This window comes from Polypterus senegalus, chromosome 17, assembly GCF_016835505.1.
Source record: "Polypterus senegalus isolate Bchr_013 chromosome 17, ASM1683550v1, whole genome shotgun sequence".
Lineage (NCBI taxonomy): Eukaryota > Metazoa > Chordata > Cladistia > Polypteriformes > Polypteridae > Polypterus > Polypterus senegalus.
Window position 1 is genome coordinate 58,037,707 of NC_053170.1, and position 24,922 is coordinate 58,062,628.

General features: G+C 38.9%; 1 protein-coding gene across 1 annotated transcript in view; it reads right to left on the minus strand.

Annotated features, from left to right (window-relative positions):
* angpt2b (angiopoietin 2b) overlaps positions 1 to 24,922 on the minus strand; it is a 95,175-nt gene that overhangs the window by 23,670 nt on the left and 46,583 nt on the right. Inside the window, exons 3-5 of the mRNA XM_039739929.1 lie at positions 21,462 to 21,583; positions 14,814 to 15,046; positions 14,295 to 14,413 (exon numbers count right to left, since the gene is read on the minus strand). Coding sequence (XP_039595863.1) covers positions 14,295 to 14,413; positions 14,814 to 15,046; positions 21,462 to 21,583 — 474 coding nt within the window. The remainder of the gene's footprint in view (positions 1 to 14,294; positions 14,414 to 14,813; positions 15,047 to 21,461; positions 21,584 to 24,922) is intronic.

Below are 24,922 nucleotides of genomic sequence, written 5' to 3' on the forward strand. Positions count from 1 at the left end.
CTACAGAGGTTGCACAGGTAGTCCAACTTCTCCAGGATGGCACATCAATACGTGTCATTGCCAGAAGGTTTGCTGTGTCTCCCTGCACAGTCTCAAGGGCATGGAGGAGATTCTAGGAGACAAGCAGTTACTCTAGGAGAGCTGGAGAGGGCCATAGAAGGTCCATAACCCATCAGCAGGACCAGTATCTGCTCCTTTGGGCAAGGAGGAACAGGATGAGCACTGCCAGAGCCCTACAAAATGACCTCCAGCAGGCCACTGGTGTGAATGTCTCTGACCAAACAACCAGAAAGACTTCATGAGGGTGACCCAAGGGCCCCATGTCCTCTAATGGGCCCTGAGCTCACTGCCCAGCAGCATGCAGCTCGATTGGCATTCGCCATAGAATACCAGAATTGGCAGATGCACCACTGGTGCCCTGTGCTTTTTACAGATGAGAGCAGGTTCACCCTGAGCACGTGACAGAAGTGAAAGGGTCTGGAGAAGCCATGGAGAACATTATGCTGCCTGTAACATCATTCAGCATGAGCAGTTTGGTGGTGGGTTAATGATTGTCTGGGGAGGCATATCCATGCAGGGTCACACAGACCGCTACAGGCTTGACAAAGGCACCTTGGCTGCCATTAGGTATCAGGATGAAATCCTTGGACCCTTTGTCAGACCCTATGCTGGTACAGTGGCTCCTGGTGCACGACAATTCCTGGCCTCATGTGGTGAGAGTATGCAGGCAGTTCCTGGAGGATGAAGGAATTGATACCATTGACTGGCCACCACACTTTCCTGACCTAAATCCAATAGAACACCTCTGGGACATTATGTTTTGGTCCATCCAATGCCACCAGGTTGCACCTCAGACTGTCCAGGAGCTCAGTGATGCCCTGGTCCAGATCTGGAAGGAGATCCCCACAACACCATCTGTCACCTCATTAGAAGCATGCACCGATGTTGTCAGGCATGTATACAAGAACACAGGGGCCATACAAAGTGCTGCGTACGATTTTGAGTTGCTGCAATTCCTCCTGACCACGAGTTGGCGACCGCCCTGGTTTTGTTGGTGGCCTCGGGTAGGGGGCTTGGAAGCCCAACCCTGTAGGGGCCCGTGGCCACCACCAGGTGGCGCCCCGGTGCCTGAAGAACCCTGGAGCCCAGCACTTCCGCCACACCCGAAAGTGCTGGAAGGAAGAAGAAGGAGGACACCCGGAGGGAAGCAGCTGGAGCACATCCGGGGTGCTATAAAAGAGGCCGCCTCCCAACAGTCAAGAGCGGAAGTCGGGTGAAAGAGGACGGAGCTGGAGAGAGGACTGGAGGCGGCCAGAAGAAAGGTACTTGGGACTGTGTAAAGGGCCCGGACCTTTGGGGGATCGGTGCTGGAGGCACTGGGTTTGTGCACTGGACACTGTAAATATTGTAAATAGTTTTGTGTAAATAAACGTGTGTTAGGTGAACGAACGATGTCCGTCTGCGTGTGTCCAGGGCCAGTTCCACAATATATATGTGTGTGTGTTTAAATGAAAAAGTAAAGGAAAACTGAAAATTATGCTGTAACTTCAATGGATAGAAGCTGACACAAAATAATAAAACATTCTCTGTGACTTATGGGCAATTTGGATACATACAGCACAACGCTCTGTCATTAGTCTTGTTCAAGCCAAGTCAAATGACATGGACACTCCACTGCCACCATAGGAATGCACTATTGTTAAATAATGTGTCATAGTGAGATTTCTTTGGGCAGAGGGCGTGAACCTCACTGAAATTCACCAGAGGATGTTGGCTTAGTACAGAAGTGAAAACAGCATGACTCAAGGAAATATTTATGAATGGGTAGAAAGGTTTAAAGTGCGCCCGATGGTGCTTGATCTGGTCGACCAACAACATCATGCTCATAATCCTACACTGACATGGTGAATGCCTTCATCACAGAAGACCAACAGATTACATTGTTTGTTGTTGCTGCACATTTGGATATAAGCTATGGATCTGCACATGCCATAGTGGATGATGACCTGGGGTACTGTAAAGTTTGCCCATGAAAGGGTATCCAAACAGCTTACTGATCTGCATCAACAACAGTACAAGGAGGTTTTGACTCAATTCCCGAAACATTATGAAGAAGATATGAGTGTTTTGGAGTGTATTGTCACTGGAGATGAGACATGGGTCCATCACTGTGAGCTGAAAAGCAAGAAATAAAGCATGCAGTGGGAACACTCATCTTCTTCAGAAGAAAAGATGAAATTCAAGCAATATCATTTTGTCAAGAAAGTCATGATGGCCTTATTCTGGGACATGAAGGATCTGATTCTGGCACTGTGAATCATACTTTGCTATTCTTGGTGAGAAACTGAAACCTGCAATTTGCAGAAAAAGAAGAGGAATGCTGTACAAAACCTGTCTTGCTGCTCTATGACAATGCACGTAACCATGCAGCAGCCACAACAGTAAAGGCAATAAAACAGCTGCAGTTCCAGCGTGTTGAACATACCCCATTACATCACTGAACAGCACCAAGTGACCATTACATCTTTGGTCCACTTAAAGAGGCACTATATGGTCACAGATTTACCTCCGATGATGAGGTTAAAGAAGTGGTACAGACCTGCATTAGGAGCAGCCAAAGCTCTTCATCTTCCAAAGAATGAAGAAGGTTAGTGGAGCGATAATAAGAAGTGCATCAACGTGCATGGAGACTATGTAGGGAAGCGCAACAACTGTTGAGTTCATCTGTTCACAGTTACTGGCGTTAAAGGGTAAGTTGCCTTTACCTTTTGATTCTTCCACATATATGTCAGCAATTGTAATGAATTTCAATCCTGTTTGGTCCATTTGTCAAAGGTATCTGCCAGATATTCTCATTTTTATTGTATCATCCATTTTCATGCTCTGACTAACAGTCAGACAATAGAATTCCATATGTGGTGTTTTCTTTGAAAATGGCAACAGCTGCTTATATTTTGCTTTTTAGATTATATCAATCAACAGTGCTTTCTCACCTTAAAAGTGTTTGCAAAAATATAAAAATAATGCAATTGATCCTAAATATGTATTTGAACAATTGTTTGCACTAAACAAGTAAACTCATATTATTATAACAGTCTACATACATAGAATTGCAAGACTGTTATTGGCAAACAAAGGCATTATTGCAATCTGCCCTATTTTCTTGGCACTTTTCATGTTTCTTGCTAATAGCATTCTTACTAACCTTGAAAGACACTTATTTATCATTATTGAAAATACAGAAATTCATAGTGAATGAACTAACTGGCTTCAGAAATAATGACTTTAAATGTTTTGACGCACCACACAGAAATTACCTTAGGTGTACTTAGGAATGAATGTTTCAGGCAATTATCTCATTTTATTTATTTATGCTTTTGTAAACTAAATATGTTTGTATGACCTATATGAACATGTATATCTAGTTTAAATGTAGGTAAGAATAAGTTAAGTATCATCATCATCATCATCATTTTCTTACCAGCTTAGTTCTGAACAGGGTTGGGTGCTTCAGCCTATCCCAGTTAGCTTAGGGCACAAGGAGGCAGGAACAAACCCTGATCAGGATGCCAGTCCATCACAGGGCAAACACACATACACATACAAATACACATACAACCCCAACCACACACTAGGGCCAATTTAGTATTGCCAATCCACCTAACCTCCATGTCTTTGGACTGTGGGAGGAAACCCACGCAGGGAGGATCTGGGATGCAGTCCCTGGACTCTTTACTGTATGGCTTCAGTGATACCACTGTGCAATCGTCCTCAGCTTAACATGCATGATCTAAATGTAATGTCCTATTTGTGCAATAATTAGTTTTATGCTTAAGTATATATCATAATCAAATGAGCTACTGGAAAGTCTACAGAATGGAAGTGCAGACAGTTCTAGGGACTCAGATTAGCTCTTTTGCTTGGGCTCTGTCTGTTTAACATTGCCATGTTCTGTCTCAATCTTTAATTTTTGCCAGAGATTAAAGTTTCCTCTACATTACATCCCAAAGATGTGTGTATTAAGTTAAATGGCAGCACTAAATTTGCTTGTGCATCAAGTGGACTTTGAAAAAAGTAAGGTTCTTGGCACCTCATTTATAAAGCCTACATACACACAAAAAGAGGTTTGAAATGTGAGTCCACAACTTCCCACACAAATGCTGGAATTTATAAAAGAAAACTTGACAGGTTTAACTTGTCTATTCTCTATTTATGGCAACACTGACCTATGTATGTGCAACATTTCTGGCGACACCCAGTAAAAAGTAGGGAAATGAAGGCAAATGGGGTAAATGATGACTCACACTCATAATAATTCATATTACTGAGAAGTTATTGTAATGATGACTATGATGTATAAGTTGTATTTTAGTTCCCTTTTAAGTGGGCCAGTGCTGGGTAGCTGCACTGAATAACTCTTTTCGGCAGTTTATGTTGGCTACTTTTCAGTTCTCAGTGAACTGGCCAACAGAGCAACAGTATCTCAGCCAAGCTTCACTCCATCGTGCCTGCAGTACTGGAAGCCATTAACTGACCGGTGAGTCACTGCATCCAGTTTATGTATGGTGTTAGTGCAAATACGTAAAACATAACAGGTTTTTCCAACATAAAAAGGCAAATTGCACCAGTGTCTGACTCTTCTAATGTCCTTGACTGTCCTTATGTTGCAGTAATGACACCTAACGAGAATTAATACACAAGGTATCTGTGCTAAGATGTGATTGACAAGCGTTATGTCTCAGTGGCCTGGGTCAACTTGTGATTCATTTATTTTGAGGCAAAGTAGCTTTGGTAGACATGGTGGTACTGTACGTGGTGAATGGTTTGTTGGTAAAGTAACTTGCTGAATTCTCTTACTCACTGTAACAGCACTAATTTCATTACAATTGCTAGATGATAGTGGCTACCTATTCAGATGCTGGCACCTTACACATTTCCCTGACAACCAGGATGCAGAGGACAGGAGCTATAATGCCACACGTGATCGTGTACTCTCAGTTGTGGAGCACAGCCTGAATGCCAGTGGTGGGGGTCTCGACATATCAGGCGGAAGGCTTCTCTAACAGCCAATGAAGTTCTGCAGGATCGTCGCTGAATATGTATGAGGTTGAGTAGTATGCTCCATACTGTATATGGATGTTTCAGGGTGGCATTCGAGGCGCATTCACGTTTGCATATTTAAAGGGGTAATTGTGATTTATAATTTAATTTAAATATAAAAAGTTCATGTTGTTTTTCTATTGACGTCTTCTTTCTGGAAGAAATGTAAGTGAAGAAAATATGACATTTTTTTGAGAGCAACAGTTTGTTAAGAAATGTTGACATAAAGCAAGTTATTCTTTTCTCTGGTTCCAATTTAACTTTCCATGTGTGAATTATGCAATGTGCAACAGCATCCAAAATGCTTTTAAAGATCTCAAGGGTTCCAAATTACTCTTGTGAACTATGAAGCATTTTTATAACTTCTGCCATTAAACTTGTAATATCCAGTTTTTAAAATAATTATTGTTATCATTAGAGAGTCCAAAAATAATTTGAAGTTTAAGGCATGTTTTTATATATCTCTTTGTTAGGTGGAATTTTAAATGAAGTAAATTAATTTAACCACAAATAGCTAATTGCATCTAATACAAACAGAATTTCTACACTCTGCACTGGCTGTTGACTGCAGTTTTGAAAACAGTAAGATCTCCTATCAACCTATAAAGGAAAACAAAAACTTTCAAATGAATGAATTGCAGGATATCGGCATTCCAAGTAGTTTTTTAACATGCAAGAATATTTTCTGCAAGACACTTTTTTTGGAAGACAATAGCAATGCAACACAGTGCTTTCTCTGTCCTGTTTTTATTTTCTTTTTAATGTTCAAATTTGTGACAGTGGCTCTCATTCATCAGATGTGAGCAGAATAAATTTGTTCCTAAAGCCTTTGTAGAGGGAAAATGTGGTGTTTATCAATGGTTAAAAATAAATACTTTATAAATATGCAAATTATAGATTACAAGATATGACATTGTTCAATGAAATCTCAACCTAGCTACGAGTTTGATGATTATTCAAAAACTCGGGTGTCATGTTTTGTTTCTCAGAAAACACATCATACAGGTTTGCACCTGTCCATCCATCCATTATCCAACGCGCTAAATCCTAATTACAGGGTCACGGGGGTCTCCTGGAGCCAAACCCAGCCCACCACAGGGCACACACACAGCAACACATCCAAGCACACACTAGGGACAATTTAAGACAGTTGAGCGCATTTTCTTATAAAAAGGCATTGATTTGAACCTGATTTAATATAACATAACAATGGCTGATCTCACACTACTGCATGATTTGGCACAGGGCACAGAGAAGAGAGATCACAGGTTCTGGGATCGCACTGACATTATTGGCAGAGAGAGGTCAATGGTTAATTAGTGGTTTTAGACTTCCGGGACACATTCTGGCACATTTATGTACTATTATGGATCCTGTTCTGAACAGAGCAACAACAAGAAGTCATGCGGTACCTGTACATCAGCAAGTCCTGTCGACAGGCTCTTTAGCTACAGGGACATTTCAGCAGGAGACTGCAGGCAGGTCTGGGATTTTGAAGCCATCTGTGAGCTGCATACTACCTGGAGTACTTAACGGCATATTAACACTAATGTGGGATTAAATCCAGTTCTCATATGGTGGGGAAAGGCAGATGGAAGTTAGACAAAGATTTTACGAGCAGGCCAACTTATCCAGGGTCATTGGTGCAATAGACTGCACACATGTATGCATCAAAGCTCTATCCAATGATGAGTTTGAATTTATGAATAGAAAGCACTTCCATTCTATTAATGTGCAGCTTATACGTGATGCAAAGTGTGTGCTGCTCAATGTCGTTGCTTGATTGCCCAGTTTTATGCATGATAGTTTCATTCTGCAGGACAGTTCTGTTAGCACGCGTCTGGAATAAGGAGCTGTACAAGAATGCAGGCTTCTCGATAAGAGTAAAATTTTCTACCATAGATTGAATTGTATTTATTTGAGAGGTATAAATAGGTTACCTGTTTATATCCATAGGGGATAGGAGTCATCCATTGAAGACATGGCTTATAACACTTCTAAACAACCCATAGACGCCACAGGAATGGGCTTATAATAATGCACACGCAACAACATGGGCTGTTATCAAGCACACCAATGGGATTTTGAAGGCACAATGTCTGTGCTAGGATACAAGGAGGGGCCCTCTTTTATATTCACCTGAAAAGGTTTTACGCAACATAGCAATGGAGGAGGGATGTACTGAATGAACCACAACCAATGCTTGAGCCAGATTAATTATGACCAACTAATGCAATGACTCTGAGATAAAGATGTCTTATTATATTAAAAATGCTGAAAGCAAAAATTAACCAAGTATTTGGTAAATTACTTAGCATTTGGCACCATTTTGTAACACTTTGCATAATTCACTCATACTATTGCTTATTTCGTTCAAACTGGTTTGTATGTTTTTCAGAGCAGAGTACTTTCCTTTGAACAGCTTGGTTAAGTTGCTTTTGATTTGCCTGATACTCTGGAAAGCAGGTTCCTGATAATGTGGAATGCTCTGTGCCGCACGTGAAGTCTACGCATGGCAAGCGTAATCTCCCTGTCCATCTTAATAATAAATTAAAGAATGAATAAATTAATGTTTCAGCTCATCATTATGAAACAAGTCACTTACAAATCACATTTGATGACTGTAGTTAGACACATGTGCTTGTCTCCTCCCGGAATAATACCCACTAAAGATGCCTCTCCAATAATAGATGTGCTTATCTGAAACACAGAGTTGCGAAAAACCAGGACCTCCTCCCGTTGCGGAGTTACTTTTTCGGGGAGCACCTATGCATTTATTTGCATCTAATTTCAAATTAAACCATTTCTATTTTATTTCTCAAATGGTTTGCTCTATAGAAGACAATGAATTAATTTCATTCCTCACCTCTTTCCAAGCAGTTCCATCACCTGACCAAGTGGCACCACTTCTCTCACTAGAGAATAATTCTTTTCTATTCTTAACTTCTGTTAAAAGTACCTCAATCTCCACTTCTTTGAAGTTTTTTTTTTCTTTTGTTTTTTTGCACTTGGCATTTTTGCAGATTCCGGGAATGTGTGGCAGCACATTCTTATATAGTAAGATTTGGGGCTTTGATGGGTGTGGATTGTGGTAATGAATGGACAACATACACACAGCTGACAATTTACGATAGATTGGTATTAATTAACCTACGCAGGGTTCTAAGAAAAAAAACAAGGTTTTACTCATGGGCATGAGATTTTAGTAAAATCACCTTTTACATAAAAATGTGTTCGTTAATTTCTGAACGCTTTATGAATGACACCCAGTGTGTGTGCAGTGTACACTTAACCTTTTCAACTGTCTCTAATTAATGTACTTTACAACCTTCTAATGGAGCTCAACATCAGGGAAGAAGCTATACATCAATGGTAAGCATAAGTCATCAGTCTTCTAGTGGAGTATTACAGTATCAGACACTCAAAATTAGGACTAAACTCTTTATTTCCCTACAAAAAAACTTTCATTTATTGCCGCCTGCAGTCTATTTAAGACATTTATTCTGTCAATTCCTTCACTTGTTTTCAGTTTATAGTTTGTGTAGTTGGGAGGTCCATCTGCCTTAGGTGAGGCTTTTTCTAGGAAAGCTAGGGTGGATCCTAGCCTTTTTTGTCTCTTTTAGAAAGCCTCACACTATTTTTATTTTGTGAGCTGGAGAATTCCTCCAGGGATGTCCTGAACTGACCATTTATTTTTGTGGTGAGCTGACTCAGGAGGACAGTGTCTGTTGCAGGATCTGCTGCAGGATATATTTATTTTGGATCTTTTTGGATATTTTGCCCGGTTCACCGACAAAAGCGCGATGGACAAACTCACGCCGACAAACTCGCTACCTGGTTTTTCGACAAATGCGTGCCGACAAAATCGCCACAACAAAATCGCGAGAGAGGCCAAGAGAGTGGGATGCATACGTGCGCATTATGTACACATTATGTGCTAGGTTATAACTGTTATAACTGCTGATGGCATGCCACAAACAAATAACTCAGTCGAGGGTTGGCATAACGCGTCATATACAAAGCAGAATTACCAGCAGTCAGGCAGCCAGCAAGTCTAAATATGCTCAACTATCAAGACGTCTTGCTGCAATTCTTCCTACATATGCAGGGCGTGATCTTAAGGACTATCTGCGTGCTGTGTCTCATAATATTGACTTCGAAAATAAACATTATTATATATGCTTTAAACTAGTAATTTTGTCGGTGCGATTTTGTCTGCGCAATTTTGTCGGCGCGATTTTGATGCCGCGTTTTAATGGGTGCTATTTTGTCGGCACTCATATGTCTATTGCGCAAATGTCGAGTCACTATTTTGACTATGTTTTTACCCTGAATTGTAATGTTATTTATTTTTTGGTTCTTTATTATGATACTGCTGATGATATCATTTTGTATTTCTAGTCATGTTTGTGTCTAAGGTTAGGTTTCCATGGCAGTATTGTTTTTACTCATGGGTCAATGGGAGACATATTCACCTACATCATATTTAAGGGCAACTCTGTGTCTGAATTTTACTTAAAATTATGCAATGATTCTCCTAGAAAAACATTTTCAGGTTAGGAACAATGTCTGTTTTTCCTGAATTGCGAAAGTCAGCCTGAATAGTTCTTTTAAGGTTACATTTTCAAGTTTTGTGTTGTAACCCTTGTCCTAGAAAATATTACAAATGATACACTCTATTAAATGAATTACCTTATTGATTATTACAGTCCGTGTGACAGACGTGGAAGGCCCAAATGCATGATGAGAATGTTCTGAAATTGGCTGGGCTGAATATTTTGTTTTGAATAACTTTAACATTGTTAGGAGAGGCTGGGTACTTGTGTATACGTGTGCCTGTATGTCTATGTCTTTGTGTCAGGTCAGATCTTAGACTCCACCTCACTCAAAACATCGCAAGCTCCCTCAGGGGAGGGGGCCTAACTCTCCCCCCCCCCCACTCCCTGCCGGTGGATGATCCCCCCTACCGCTGTTGTGTTGGCGGTTCTCGATGTCCTGGGCTGGATACTCGGGTGGGTGCTGGCTCACTTCCGGCGATTGCTTGGCGGGACCTGGACCTCACAGCTGTGTCAGGCCCTTGCTGGTGGGCGGGGGGCTCTTGGATCCCGGGCACAGGGCCCGGTCCTCCCTGGTGCGGCCGACTGCCGACGGGGCCCGCGGGCTCGCCACCATGGCCCCCCAGGGCTTTGGCACAGTGGCTGCTGGATGACCTTCCTCCGGGGCTCTCCTCTGCTCTTTTCTGAGTGGGGGCTGCAGTCATCCCTGCGTGGATCCACCTAGGACTCCTGTGTCCGGGAGTTTCTCTGGATGTCTGGGGCACGGGTCTCCTACATATCTGCTTGGGTCCTGGGGAGCGGGCTGCTGTTCCCCACACACACTATTACACTACTAGACATTTACATGGAAGAACCTTATGAATACAAGTGCGCTCACATATACGGGTGTGCACACAGGTGAACACGTGTGTATAATCAGGTAATCACAGACACACACTGTCTTGCCTAGTGGCTCCCTCTAATCCTATCCTGTAATATTAGTACTATGTGCTGTTCAATAACATTTAATATTTATTAATCACTGTGATTGATACAGATGTTGGTTGCTGTGTTTTTGCCTGTTTTTTTGGTTTTTTTTCTCCTCTCAACAGGTATTGAAGCAGATTGTCGGTGTTTTGTTTTGTCTCCCCCTCTCTCTCTATCCTCCTTTTTATCTTTTCTTCCATTGTCCACCATCTGACTCTTTCCCCACTTTCTTCCTTTTTCTTTTGTTTTTGTTTTCCCCCGGTCCTGTCTGTGACTATAACAAACCTATTTAAAAGAAAAATAAATATATATATATTTAAAAAAAAAAAATGAATGATGACAGCACAACTACACATACATTACATATGCATGTGTCATCTGTGTTACTGACAGGCTGGTAAAAAAAAAAAAAAAAAAGGAGAGGCTGGGTACATAGAGTGAAGATCTCTAAGAAACCATGGCTAAAACGTGACAGAAACCTTATGAAACAATGGCAGGCACATAATGTATAAAAACTGTCAAATGAAAGTATGGCAATTTCCATGCAATTTTAGAAGCATTGTATCCACATCAGAGTAAGAGGTACTAGTGAACAAGAAGGGAGCAGATGGAGTATTGGCAAAATAAAAGGGTGATATTTGGTGATGTCATGGGGAATGACTTTCAGGCATCCTCAAAGAGCTTCTGGAAGACTTTAAAAATGACTCGCGAAAGGTAAGCATGATGTTTACCAGACTGTCCTCAGGAAAAATGGTGAAGTATTGACCTCTCTATGAGATATTAAAAAGGTGAAACAAGCACCTTTAGGAAATCTTAAATTTGTCACTTATGCATACACTATACAGGAGGTGGTTAGGCTGGTGCTATTTCATGGATTTGATTTGCCAATCAGTCTTTATTCTCAGATCACATGCTCTTGAATCACAAATACTAGTATGACTCTACATATAAAGACTGTTTTTTTTCACTTGTATTATTCTTGGTATTTACTTATTCTTATTTGTATCTATTTTTAATTGTTACTCTTTGTGTTATTTTCTATGTATAAAAAATGAGCTGTAGAAATGAATGTTGTTGTTGTAGCTGAAATGAGTTTCATGTGCTTGGCTATTGGGCTGTCTCTCTGTGGTACAGTGTAGATTTCAACAATAAGTGAGAAACTCAGATTGGAAATGGAAACCTTTGCAGACTTGAAGAAACAAGATGAGTTGGTATCTATTAAAATTGTCCCTTACCAGTCACAGCCCACCAGAGGAAGACACAAGAACAGATCCAGAACATGCTGAAGGGATTACATTTCATTACTAGCCTGGGAGTTCCTGGGAATTTTCCACAGGGAGCTGAGGACTGTTCCTGGCAATAGGATGGCCAAGTCTGTCCATCATGACATGACGATTCAATGACCCTCATCAGAGAAACTGTATGGAATCCATGTGAGTCCAAAAGATATACTGTAAGTGAAATGACAACACCAAATAACCCAAATATGCATGAATGTGCCTTGTGATTGACTGGCACCTTATCAATGGTAGTTTCATGCCCCATTGATGGTAGGATAAACTCTGACTCAATGTAAGCCTTGTACTGGAGAAAGATGGCTCTGAAAATGAATCAATCCATGGAATTCCCAAATCTGCTTTTGACTTGGCTTACCAGGACAGTGAGCCTTCGATAATACAATACATATTAACAGGCCACATAAGGAAGCAGCTGTAACCCAGTTCAGTAGTTTGTGTATACAAAATGGAAAAACACAAGTATCTCTGTGGTAACAATCCCATTATCTATAGGCACCTATAAACCCTACTTATGATTAGATTCATTCAGAAAAGTAAATGCTCCGTATGCAATAATATTGATTTCGTCTATTAGTATTCTTATTCCCCTTTCATTGGATTTTTATAATCTGATTTGCCAATTCCAAAGTCATTAAAACTGGTTGACATGATGGTGCAGTGGTTATTGCTGCTCCCTTACAACTTAGGGGCCTCAGTTTAATTCCTGATGAATGGAGCTTGAAACATCACCCAGTGTCTGCATGCAGTTCCCTTCTACCTTCTAAAAATATGCATGTAAAGTTAATGGTGACTTTAAATTGATCTTATATGAGTAAGCAAAGAGGCGTGCATGAGCTTACCATAAAATGGACTGGCATTTCAGCCAGCATTTGTCTCTGCTTTATATCACTATTGCAAATGTTACTCTGTAGTTCCATTTGAAAAAAGCAACCTGAATCTGGACAATACTGAGATGTCTTCCAGGGTGCATTATTTTTCCAACATCTGGTACAACCCCAAACATGCAGACACATCACACAGATGTTTCAGCACCATTCACCCCAATAACTTGATCCAGTCAAACACACTAAGCTACTTAGACATCCTTGATAATTTTGTTTTTTTAATTATACTGGCCCTTGCAATGTTTGACCACAACTGTTAATTCTTATGAGATCCTTCATCTTTCAGAAAATTAAAATTTAACTAAACTTTAAAATTTCTATCTGATCTGTGTTTTATATTTAAATATTTATTCTCATCCTGGAAAGAGACAAAAAAGTAATACATATCCATCAAACAAACAATGCACATTGTAAGAAGCCACTTCAATTACGCAGTATATTATTCAGAATGCACATCGGAAAGCAGCTTTCCAATATTATGGAAAATAAGCTATTGTATACCCAGAGAAGATGACTTGAGTCAAAATAAAAAGTCATTTCCTGAAAACGACAGAACAAATAAGCAAAAAATAAAGATATCATTCAAAATTAAATCAATCACTTCATAAAAATGCATTACATGTATTTATTGTTTCATTTATTTTTATGGGTTTCTCTTCATTTAGCACTTTTTTGTTTATACATACATTTATTTGAGCTTTTTGAAATAACATTTTTCTATTTGTTTCTATCTCTAAGGATCTATAAATAAAATCATCCATTTCTTTTATCCAATTTTCCTGCAGAATCTAATGTTCCATTTCCCAAATATTATATCTCATAATCTGAGTAATGTTAATTGAAGTCAAGGGGACTGAGTGCCTGAAAGTACTTATTAAAAGTGTAAATCATTTTTATTTATTCAATATTGAAATTTTCTTCCAGTATAAAGGAATCCTCTAAATAATGTTACTGTCTTTATTGCAGTTTTCCTCTAGACTCAGTATGTCAAATAGTTATTCCAGCAGCATTGCACCTAAATGGCCAAGATTAGGAATTTTATAAAAAAAAGTGTGTGTATAAATTGAAAGGATATGGACCTACAGTGCATGCACTAGAGGTTTAAGGTATTTTTTTTTCTTTAATACATTTTGAAATGTAAGTTAATATTTATGAGGGGTAACTCAGCCTCACAGTAAGGAGGTTAGGGTTGCAAACCAACAAACTGAAACAGAGGAGAGACTGTACTACCTGAAATGAAATGGAGCCATCAGAATCTTATGACAATTAAATGTTGTTTGCCTATTGTGTCACGTCTTCAGAAATCCCATTAATAAGGCATTCATAATTTCTATTTGTATACTTTAAGAGTTTTAAAATTTGTGGATGCCTATTTCTCTTTTTATATTCATCATTCTTATCTGGAAATCATTTAAATAATGTGAATATGCAGCTTAGAATCAATGTGAGCAGTGTCTTTTTGAATATCAGCTGTCACATATTTATCATACCTTAACAGTTTCATTTGAGTTGCTTAATGTGTAGATCCCGCTGGTTGTGAGCCCAGATTTGTAAATTTCTGCACAGTCCTTAAACTTTACATCCTCCTCCTTGGGAGGCACTGAAATCTCTGTGAGGGAAAGAAAAACACACACATTTGGATTTTGTTTTCAAGCACTTTCCTAACACAATAATGTATTTATTAAATCCAAGTCTCTGTGTAGTGGACTGTAAACTGAATCTCCTTACTCGGGCTAATTTTCCATGTGGCATTAATTAAGAAAAACCCACAGAGGATTTTTGTAACAGGATATAGTAATTAATGTTTTTAAATTCTTCTTTATGCCACCATGATCAATGTGATTTCAGATTTTCTTTACAAGGTTACAAAAAGCATGCAAATTGTAAATATTTGAAAAGAAACAGACAGTCATAAGGAAACAGAGCTTTCTCTTGAAAGCCTCCAGTTTTCATTTCCCACCTTCTCACACAAAAATCTGTTTTATACATTTAACAACAATTGCACTAACCGTTGCACTGAGTCACCATGTTAAGGAGTTGATGGACAGTTTCCATGAGCGATGATTGCTGACGTTGAAGTAGGGTGCTGTTTAAAGTGGCAGCCACCAGCTCTTTATCCAGCTCCTCTATTAGCCCACTTTGTCTCATTAAAAGCTCCTGTAACTGGAGTTTCTCTGCCTTGAGGATCTGCAGCTCTTGGGCTCGCAGCTTCTCCATGTCTTGAAAACGTTGTTCTAGCAAGCTAAGGGAGAAAAAAATACAAATTTAAAATTTTGCATCTAGAGCTGGGGGTGGGTTAATTAGGATGTATTTATTTTTATACTTTTTAAATCGTTGTGGCCGACAGAATAGTTGTTTAAATTTTACATATTTTTAAAATTTATAATATCATTCATTTCTGTTAGAAGGAATAATCCGAACTTAAACATTGGTTTGCCAGAAAGGCCTTTAAGTAAATGACAACCCAGCAAACATGCTGACATTGGGCCAGTGGAGGTCCATGGTGGGCAAATATATTGGCCCTACGTGGGCAGTTAACAATGACCCAAATGGGATTTGGGCAAACAGACAGGAAACCCAAATTTGATCATGAACCAGAAAAAAGTGAATCTATCCATTTTCTATACCTGCTTATCCAGAGTAGGGTTGTTGGACACGTGGAGCATATCCCAGTAAGCAATGGGCACAGACGCTAAACACAGGCACACAGAGCAGAGGGCCAATTTAGCCCCACCAGTCCACCTAATCCTTATGATTTTGGACAGTGAGAAGAAACAAAAATGGACACAGGGAAAACATGCAAACTCCAATGCAGGGTGGGCCCAGGATATGAACCCTAACCTCCTTATTGTGAGGCTGTGTTATTTACTCAGTGACAACATTTTAAAAAGTGGGTGACTTTGGGGTGGTGATTGCATTGGACTGCATTACCAAATCATGTCTGGGCCAATGAGGGGCTTACTGAATATGTACTACCAGCTATTAGCCCATTTTGGATAACTAGGGGAACTTTGGTATTTTATTGGGTTTTACAAAGCCCAAAACTTTGTAAAACTTTTGTGTATTCAGTCAGTTCAAACAGTACGTAGTCTCCTTTGTTAAATGCGTTTTATTGAAGGACTCATCCTCAACTAACAAAAACGGTCCTCATTTCCCCGTTTCTCTTCATCCCCATCTCCACCTTCCTTCCATGCAAACTGCTGTCTACTGAACACAGCAGGAACACCACACAAACTGCTCATGCCCTGCCCACAGGGTTTTACTATGTACATGTTTGTTGGAAAATTCCAGCTTTACCAGTAAAGATGCCAGTAAACACATCTCAGAAACAGCTATCAAGATGGAGATGGGAAAATTAAAAGCACAAACAAATAAGAGGCCATGATGGCTTGGACGCCAGCGCGATGGAGATGGCCGAGGCCTCCCGTCACAAGGCAATATTTAGTCAGAACTTGAACACCCTCTGAAAATGAGATATAAACCTATGATGCTGCTCAATTTCTGAAAAACCCTTGCAGACAAAAGATTAGATAGTAAGAAAGTCTACTATTACCTACATGGTGTGCAATTTCTCTAAGTGGACTGTGGTAAGTGTGGGGTCTTGTGGCAAGTCCTATCACCATTAAAAATACCCAGTGTGGAACAAGGTAAATACAAATTTCACTTTCATTAGCAAAAAGAACATAAAATAATGGTGTACAAATAAACAGAAGTAAAACAATATAATTGCAGCCTTTCCAGAAAAATTTATTTCAGGGGAATTGCTTGCCCATTTGCCAGCCATACAATAATGCACAGAAGTAGTCCGTATCTGGTGCTCTGTCTTTCTCTCTTAGTTTATGGACTTATTTTCCGGGCCTGTATTGCTCCCACCAATTAAGTCTTCACTGCCATGTTTCCACCTTCGGATCCAACTAACTACTGGCAATAAGTCAGCCTTTGCTCAAAGGACATCAGGCTATAAGGTTCTGTAGCAACTCCCATTATTCATGCACCCCTGAGCCTTTACTTGCTATTAAAGGAGGGCAGTTCCCCAGCTGCTTACTCTGTTAGAGGAATATCATGGAGACATACTGAATGCTGCCTTCTAGACAGTTTGTCCTCTAGTGGCCAGAAGGTGTTCCCACTTCTAGTGTTTTCTCTCTGGTTTCACATTCTCTTTAGATAGGGATCATCAGGAATCCCTTCCTACTGCTGGATTAGCTTCTCTCTGTTATCCCAGGAAGGACAGAATGCCCTCGATCCACTCTTTTGATATGAACTGCTCCAAGGGTTCCTTTACTCATACACTAGTATAGGACCACTGCTAATACCAATGTGGCTTTTTGTGGAACATTCTTCTGCCTTGTAACAACAGTAAAGAGACTGAAAATAAAAAAAGGTATTCCAACTGTGGGTAATAAAGAAAATCAAGCAGTATAATTGCTGTGAATCCCTTTGGGCTAAACTGTAATAAAATCTATCATATGCCTAGCAGTGGACTGGCATCTTGTCAGGTTTGTTTTGTGCCTTCTGCTCAATAGTGCCAGCAGAGACTCCATCTACCAGTGCCCCTGATTTGAAATAAATGGATTAAAGAAATGAATGAATGATTAATGTCAGTATTTGATAAAATAAGGTTGAGGCAGAGTTGTACCAATCACTGGATGTGTACCATAATCATTTAGAGATATTTGCCTTTTTTCTAAATTTCAGACAACCTGTTTTAAAACTCATAAATGCAGAACTCAATAATCAGACACCTTTGTTACTGTTGAAGAAAAAATTAGGCATACATAATCTGCATCCTTTTTATCTTTGAATAGCAACCAAAAATGCAGCTAGACCCAGAAGCTCTAATTGCCATCTGCTTTTAAAAGCAATTACTCTATTAAACCTGAATTTAACTTAAATTAACCAAGTTATTTTTCAAACCGTAACAAGAAAAAGCTCAGATAATCAATCAATTCATATAAACAGCTCATTTTCCAATTGGAATCAGCTGTGAAATATTCAGGTATGTACAGTAGGAAGGCTGGCCACAAACATTAGCAGCACTCTGTTCTTTAACTAGAATTAACAGGAAATGACTGCAACTTATTTCTTGGTTAATTTGAAATATCCATCTTTCTACTACTGTAGCCTTGTGGAACAATCTCTGGTCTAGCACTTATGCAACTGGCACTCAAAATGGCACTGGGCACTGATTTGTGTTTTTTACGCGCAAAGCAATCACAAAACTCAGGTGGACTGCTCTTTCCCCTCCACATTGCTTCCCAGATCTTTCAGCCTGACTTTTCCAATTCTTTGTAACTTGCAAAAATGCCATCCATGAGAAACAGGGTGGAAGGAATGATGAAGTAACTGAAAATGTGAAGAAGTGTCTACGAGTGCCGGATTTAGACTGCCTTATGCTCTTGATTCTCACTGACACAAGACTATTAACAGTCACATGAAATATGTAGTGTGGTCTGCAGGGGGGCACTCCAGTTACCCAAACCCGATACAGACAAATGCAGACACAAGTTCACAAGCACAACACTGCCATTATTCACAGGGAAATGCTTTTCAACTGTTTTCCACAGCACAGAACAACAACCACTAGTTATAAAAGCAGCACACAGCAAGTCTCTTCTCTCTCTCTGTGTCTTTGTCTCCTCCTTCCACTCATTAGCGTGGTCCAGAAGCACTTCTGGGTGAGGTGGAAGATCGACAAAGTAGGGCTCCGCAGTCCCTGCAGCACCCCTTGTGACACCCACAGAACCCAACAGGGCTATGCTGAACTCCAGCTCCAATGAAACCCTATTTAAAAAATGCCTAAAATCACTTTCTTTGTAAAACGTATTAGTCCCACTGCTTGACAAAGAGTCAGGACCCAACTTAAAACAAAAATTTGTTTTTGTTCTGTAAAAAAGAAAGTGTAAAGTTGTAATTTCAAAATTACTCTTCATCCGTAGCTGCCTGCCATGAAATACCTGACAGCTTGAAACACCTGACAGCAAGATTCTTAAATGTCTTTGTGACATAAAACTGACAGCAGATGTTGTGTCTTGTAATGCAGAATGGTTTCCATTAAATTCTATGGCTGGTTATGCTGTTAAACGTCTTAATTCAATGAAAGAACAAATTAATTAATGTTTAGCTTCAGTTTATTAATCCAATACTGCCTAGCAACATTAGCTACCTTTGCACCAGTCATTGAGTGCTCTTCATTATAACAATGGTCCCATCCACAGCACATTTTGAGCATGTTATAATATGTATTACACCCCCCGTTGCAATGTAAAATTAATTCTTGTCCTGTGCACTAAATTCAAGTTATTGGCTTTTAGTACTGCTGCTGCCATGTTATCTAAGTCTCTACCTCTTCATATTCGACATTCTTCAACAGTCTTCTGCAATTCCTGTTTTTATAACTAATTTAAAGTCATATCTTTTTAAACTCGGTTGTCTTTTATTGTAATTTGACTGTCCATTTTTCTGCTTTTGATTTTGATTGTCTTTGACCTATTTTATTTTAACTAATGTACTATGTCTTTGAGTGAATGAGAGAAACATATAAATGAAATGTATTATTATTACCATATAATAATAATTATTATTATGATGAATATCTCTTATTTTTAAAGTGTGAAACATATGATGTATCACAGAATCCCAGTAAGATGAAACACCAATGACCTTCACAAATTGCAATAAATTCTTCTTTGAGGCCAAGCTCTTTGGAGCATCCTCTTAATGAACTCATCCTCCAAGTGCTGGATTTCACAAAACTGGGGGCCAACATCTTACAATGGGCAATGCAGAAAGAGCAACACACGGAAGCCCTTCTTCTTAAATATTTTTGCCTAAAAGTGCATTTAATTTTAACTAAATAGCATAACATAATTTAACATACTGAAATCTTCTTAATCAAATTCAGCATTACAGAAGGCTGTAGTCTATGGATAGTCTTTTTTTATTATCACAATTATTATATATTTTTTTGGATGCACCCTGTCCAACTGACCTTATCATTGGGCAGTTGTTTAGAAACTTAAAAAAAAAAAACTCCCATATTCATTATATATGTTCACACATGCGCGTCTCAGGACCTCCTTACAGGCTCTGTGAAAATAGGTAATAACAGGCCTGGTTGAGAAGGTGCACTATTGCTAACAGTGTCATTTCCTTCTTTCCAAAAGGTGTAGCGAAAGTGACCACTGAGGGCAACTGACTCCACCCCTTCTGCTTTAGCCTCCATAAAAGCCTGTGCTTCCTAGAAGTAGCTGTCATTTCTGGCAAGAGCAATCGGCCAGATGGAGCTCCACTGCCAAAGTGAAATTACTACTGGCTAACCAGCCTACACACCTTCTTTTTGAGTTGATTTCCAGGTTTGCAGGACAAACATGCCAAAGAACATTTGATTTTTTGTTTTGTCTTAGATAATAAACAGGACAACCCAGTTGGCACACCAAATTTTTCCAATTCATGCAGCTGTCATTCCTGCACCCAGCCACAATATCTATCTTATGCAAGTGTGCAATATTAATTTTTGCATACTATTTATGCATTATTATTCTTATCTAATTTTAAGCTTTTGCACGTAACTGTTTCTTTGATATCTGGTAAAGCACTTTGAGCTATAATGTTGGTATGAATGTGTGCTATAGAAATAAATGTTTCTGTTATTGTTGAATCAGCCGTGGACAAAGCACCAGTCTGTCAAGGGGCCCACTTACACATTTACCCACACTCACACTGATTAGGGACAATTTTTGAAACTGACAATAAACCTAAAATGTACATTTTTGGGAATGTGGGTATATACCAATAGAGAATGTACAAAATCCGAACAATTAGCAACAAGGATGTGGAAATTCAACCCAGCATACAGGTTCCATGATGCAACAAAGCTTACCACTATACTGCCCATTCAACTTAATAGAGATATTAAAACACATAAAAATGCATAATCAAGTTGTTATAAAGATTATATTGTTTGAGGCAAATAGTTGCCTGTTCAGTCCTCCACTGTCCCACTGTGACCTCCTTTCATTTATTCAACCTGAATGTTCTCTATAAAAGTAATTTAGAAATTAGGAACATAAGAAGTCTTAAGAAAAAACAAAATTCATTTAAGACTATGCACATGACATTACCCATGGTGCGCATAATATTAAGACTTGGCAAGTAAGCACTGACTAATCATATAGACCATAGGCAAGTTTCAGCTGTCTGAATAACATATGGCCAATAGTAAAACAGGTATTTAAAAATAATGATAAAGTCTGCCTAAACAATTTAAAAATCATTAATGCTCCAAATTCCTCATGTAAACACTACGGCAGAATTCCTGAGATCACATAGTAAGTAAAATAATTGGATCAGAGGTTCTATTGGATTATCATGCCAAAAACAAAATCCTATAAAAAGTAACAGGAATCAAATCAAAACAAGTGGTAGGTCATGCAGTGTAAACTCTAGTAAGGGATATTAACAAAAATTACTGGAGTCCTCTGGACTTGTACAAATTGCAGGTTTTAACTGATGTTTATGAAAAATTTTCTTTTAAGAAAAGCTTCAATTCATAGCCATTCCGGTTATGTTTGATGCATGGAACTATCAGATTTTCTCAACTTGAAAATTAGTTTTGTTTCAAGCAAGTTTTAGAAAGGAATTTTATTTTTTTTTCTTACCTGTTTCTCTCATTCAACTGAGATATTTCCTGGGTTTGAATAAGAATCTGTTTCTCTAGCTTGTGAGTAGACAGAGAGTTCTCCAACAGCTGAATCTCTAGACGAGATGTTTGATTCAGTACCTGTAGTTTTCCAAAACAGTGCATTAGCTTAATAACCAACAAAGTCAGCATCATTTCCAAGGCAAACATTTGACATTTTGATCATTCATTCTGTATTTGACTTGTAAGTCTGATTTTTGTGAAAGACAAAACACTTGTACTGGTCCTTAAATGTTTATATAATAAAGGTACTTATTTTTAACAACACTCTTTTGACCAAAACATCTAAAACAGTAGAGGTGCTGTTTAGAAAAAAAACATGCTGTGGTTTCAAAGGTTTTATAAGAAGCAATGAAGCATTATTTTCCATAAACCAAACTTGCCCATCTTTGGGATTTTAGGAAGGAAAGTGAAGGATCTGAAGAAAAACTACTCCAATATGAGTATGTGAGTGGGGTGTCCTATGAAAATTTTGTCATTATCATTGTCATAGTTTGTCCCAGGAAGGTATCATTTCAGATTTAGAAACAAGTGGTAGTCACATAGGACCAGGTCTGGAAATGACAGTGGGTGTGCTCTTCTCTAAATCCACATAAAACAGATTGAGGAAGGTTGGAGAAGAGCCCAGTTAAAGACCTCTGTAGCTCCATGATTCAGCAGCTCTGTTGGGCAGTCAGTTGGACAGCATGTTTTTGTCACTTGGTTTACTTGACTTCAGTCGCATAATCCCCCCAAAACCCTAATCTTATCTATAGTGTAACAAGGCGTATCACATAACATCATTTACATATAATGCAAAGGGACAACCTCCTCAACGGAGCAGAGCTCTGGAGGTCTACACCTAGACTCTGTTGGCAGGTTGAGTGCATTCTGTGATGATTCTCCTTATTGCTTCTGTCAAATCAAAGCAGTGGAAAACGGCTCAGTTTTGTGGGCCATTTGTAATCAATAAGAACTGTGTCATTGGACTTTGAATTTCTTTAGTGTTGGAGAATTGACGTGCTTCAATTTCTTTTATTGTTTTTTGGCCTCTCAGTCAGAGTAATTTATCAAAGTTTCAACCCCATTTCCAAAATTTATTCCAGTTCAAATTCATTAGCTAGAGTTTCTTCTTGAAATTGATATAATCCATTACAATTCTTCTGTAATTGATGTTAGGCAATCTTCAGTTTTCTGCCATGATAATATATGTCATCTCTTGACTATGGGATATGATGAAGGTCTGAAGCAAGGAACATCCACTATACACCACTAATGCTAGAAGCTGTAATACACATATTTTAGCAATCTCTGACCTCTCACAAAACAGAAATATAGAACATCCTTTTCAGCAACCTAGGACTACTCTCACTGTTGAATTCTTGTCTTCTGAAGATAAACGTAAGTATTATGAGGTCTGCTATGAGAAGGTAATGAGATACAAACACACAAATTGGTCCAAATTCATGTTTATTTCTACTAAAGGGTAGCTTTTGGCATGACAAATCAGCGTCACTTCACAGCATTTTGGTTATGCAGTGGTGTTTATATGCTGTATATGATGCACATTACAAAATTGGAAAATAATTACTTGCTAGGCAGATCTGTATCAAAGAGGTCTATAAGATATCATAAGCATTGTCCTTCATTCTGGGCCTAGCAGCTGCTTACAAGTATGTGTCAACGGTTCCTCTCCCACTCACCCTAGCAGCGTTTCTCCTTCAGTTAGCCAGGGTAATAATAATCATCATATCAGGTATAGTAGCTGATCAAATGTTCTTTTCTATAATGAAATACTTTAAGTGAAATGTAAATATTAATATCTTCTTTTGATGCCTTTTCAACTTCTAGGAAGCCATAAAATGCAAATTAAGATCATTCCAAGACCAATAAAAAGTACATTTTCTGTTTTCCTACACTGAACCACTCACTTGTACCTTTTTCCTAATAATGTAATTTCAATTTTCATTAATTGATTATCCCTTCATTGTGAGCCACATGCTGGCCTTGATTCTTCAGTTTTCCTCCAACACACCAGAGACATACAGCTTTGGCTGGCTGAAAATTATAAACTGGCCTAATGAATGTAAGGGTTCAGTAGACTGAAATGGTTGCTGATTTGCTTCTGATTTAACTAGGATGTTTTCTGGCTGATGCACCTCTAAATTGAAATAGGTTAGTTTGATTATTGATGCATTTTATACTTTTTGCTTGTGTTTTACAGTTTGCGTTCACCCCAAAAACTAAATGTACAGCTAATCTCCAACACTGGATGTTACTAAACATAATTGTGCAATATATACTGTCCAAAATGTCTGCATATTTAATGTGGCTAAATCACATCAGAACAGCAGTGTATATGGCAACTTGTAGCACTCTGAGTTGTGTGCATAATCCAAAGCTCTTTGAGCAGCTTGCATCATTCCCTCATTCCAGAGAAAAATTGACTCCAACACATGAAACCTCCCATGAGACAGCGAAAAATCTCAAATATATTTCTGCAGATTCCTGACAGTTGCTGTCAGCAAAGTTTTCAATAGTCCCTTCCATCAACCATCTTTCGCCTCTTTCATTCAAGTTAAATGTTTCGAATGAAAGAGGACTTTCAACACAACACAATCCCAGAGAAAGTCAGTCACCTGCTGACGCGTAAGCCAGCTGCAGACTTCTGCTACCATAACATTAGAGTTAATAAAAAAAAATAAAAACACAGTCTACCATGTACAGAATTGCCTGGCCACAAGCATGATACAAGTTTGTTTGCTTAGTCTGAAGTTAGTGAGGAATGCTTTTATCCTCTGACCATTTCTCTTTTTCAAAAAACCAATGTGATGTACTGTAAATAGTTAACATTTAATGAGGACAACACAAGTATGGATTAACAACCCGCAATGGTTTTATCCCCTGTGGATATTAGAATGATTAAGAAATATGTAGCATGCACAGTGTCTTGATTTTTTTTTATCGAATCGTTTAAGACTGAAAAAAAATAACATAAACAAATATTGTTGTATTAATAAGTGCTATTGCACTCATTTATTTAATTAGGATGAGTTAACAAAAGCTGGTGCTTCCTCATTTTTCCACAGCAGCTGTAATAGTAAGAACACTAATACTTAATATGAGGAAAAACTACCTGCTGTGTGTGAAAAACATTAACAAACGGGAGCTGAAATCAGCTATCCTGTCCGTCTCAGAGATGGTGAGTGAAAAACCCGGAAGGACCTCTCTGATTGCGCATGACATAGTCCGGGAGTGCCCCTATAAACTTCCTGAGACAAAGAAAGCAGAAGTGAAGCTGGAAATCAAGCGGATGCTGGAACTAGGAGTGACTGAGGAAAGTTATAGTCCCTGGTCCAGCCCAATTGTCTTGGTTAGTAAGCCTGACGGCAGTTGGAGGTTTTGCAATGACTTCCGTCGGCTTAACCAGGTCTCCCTTTT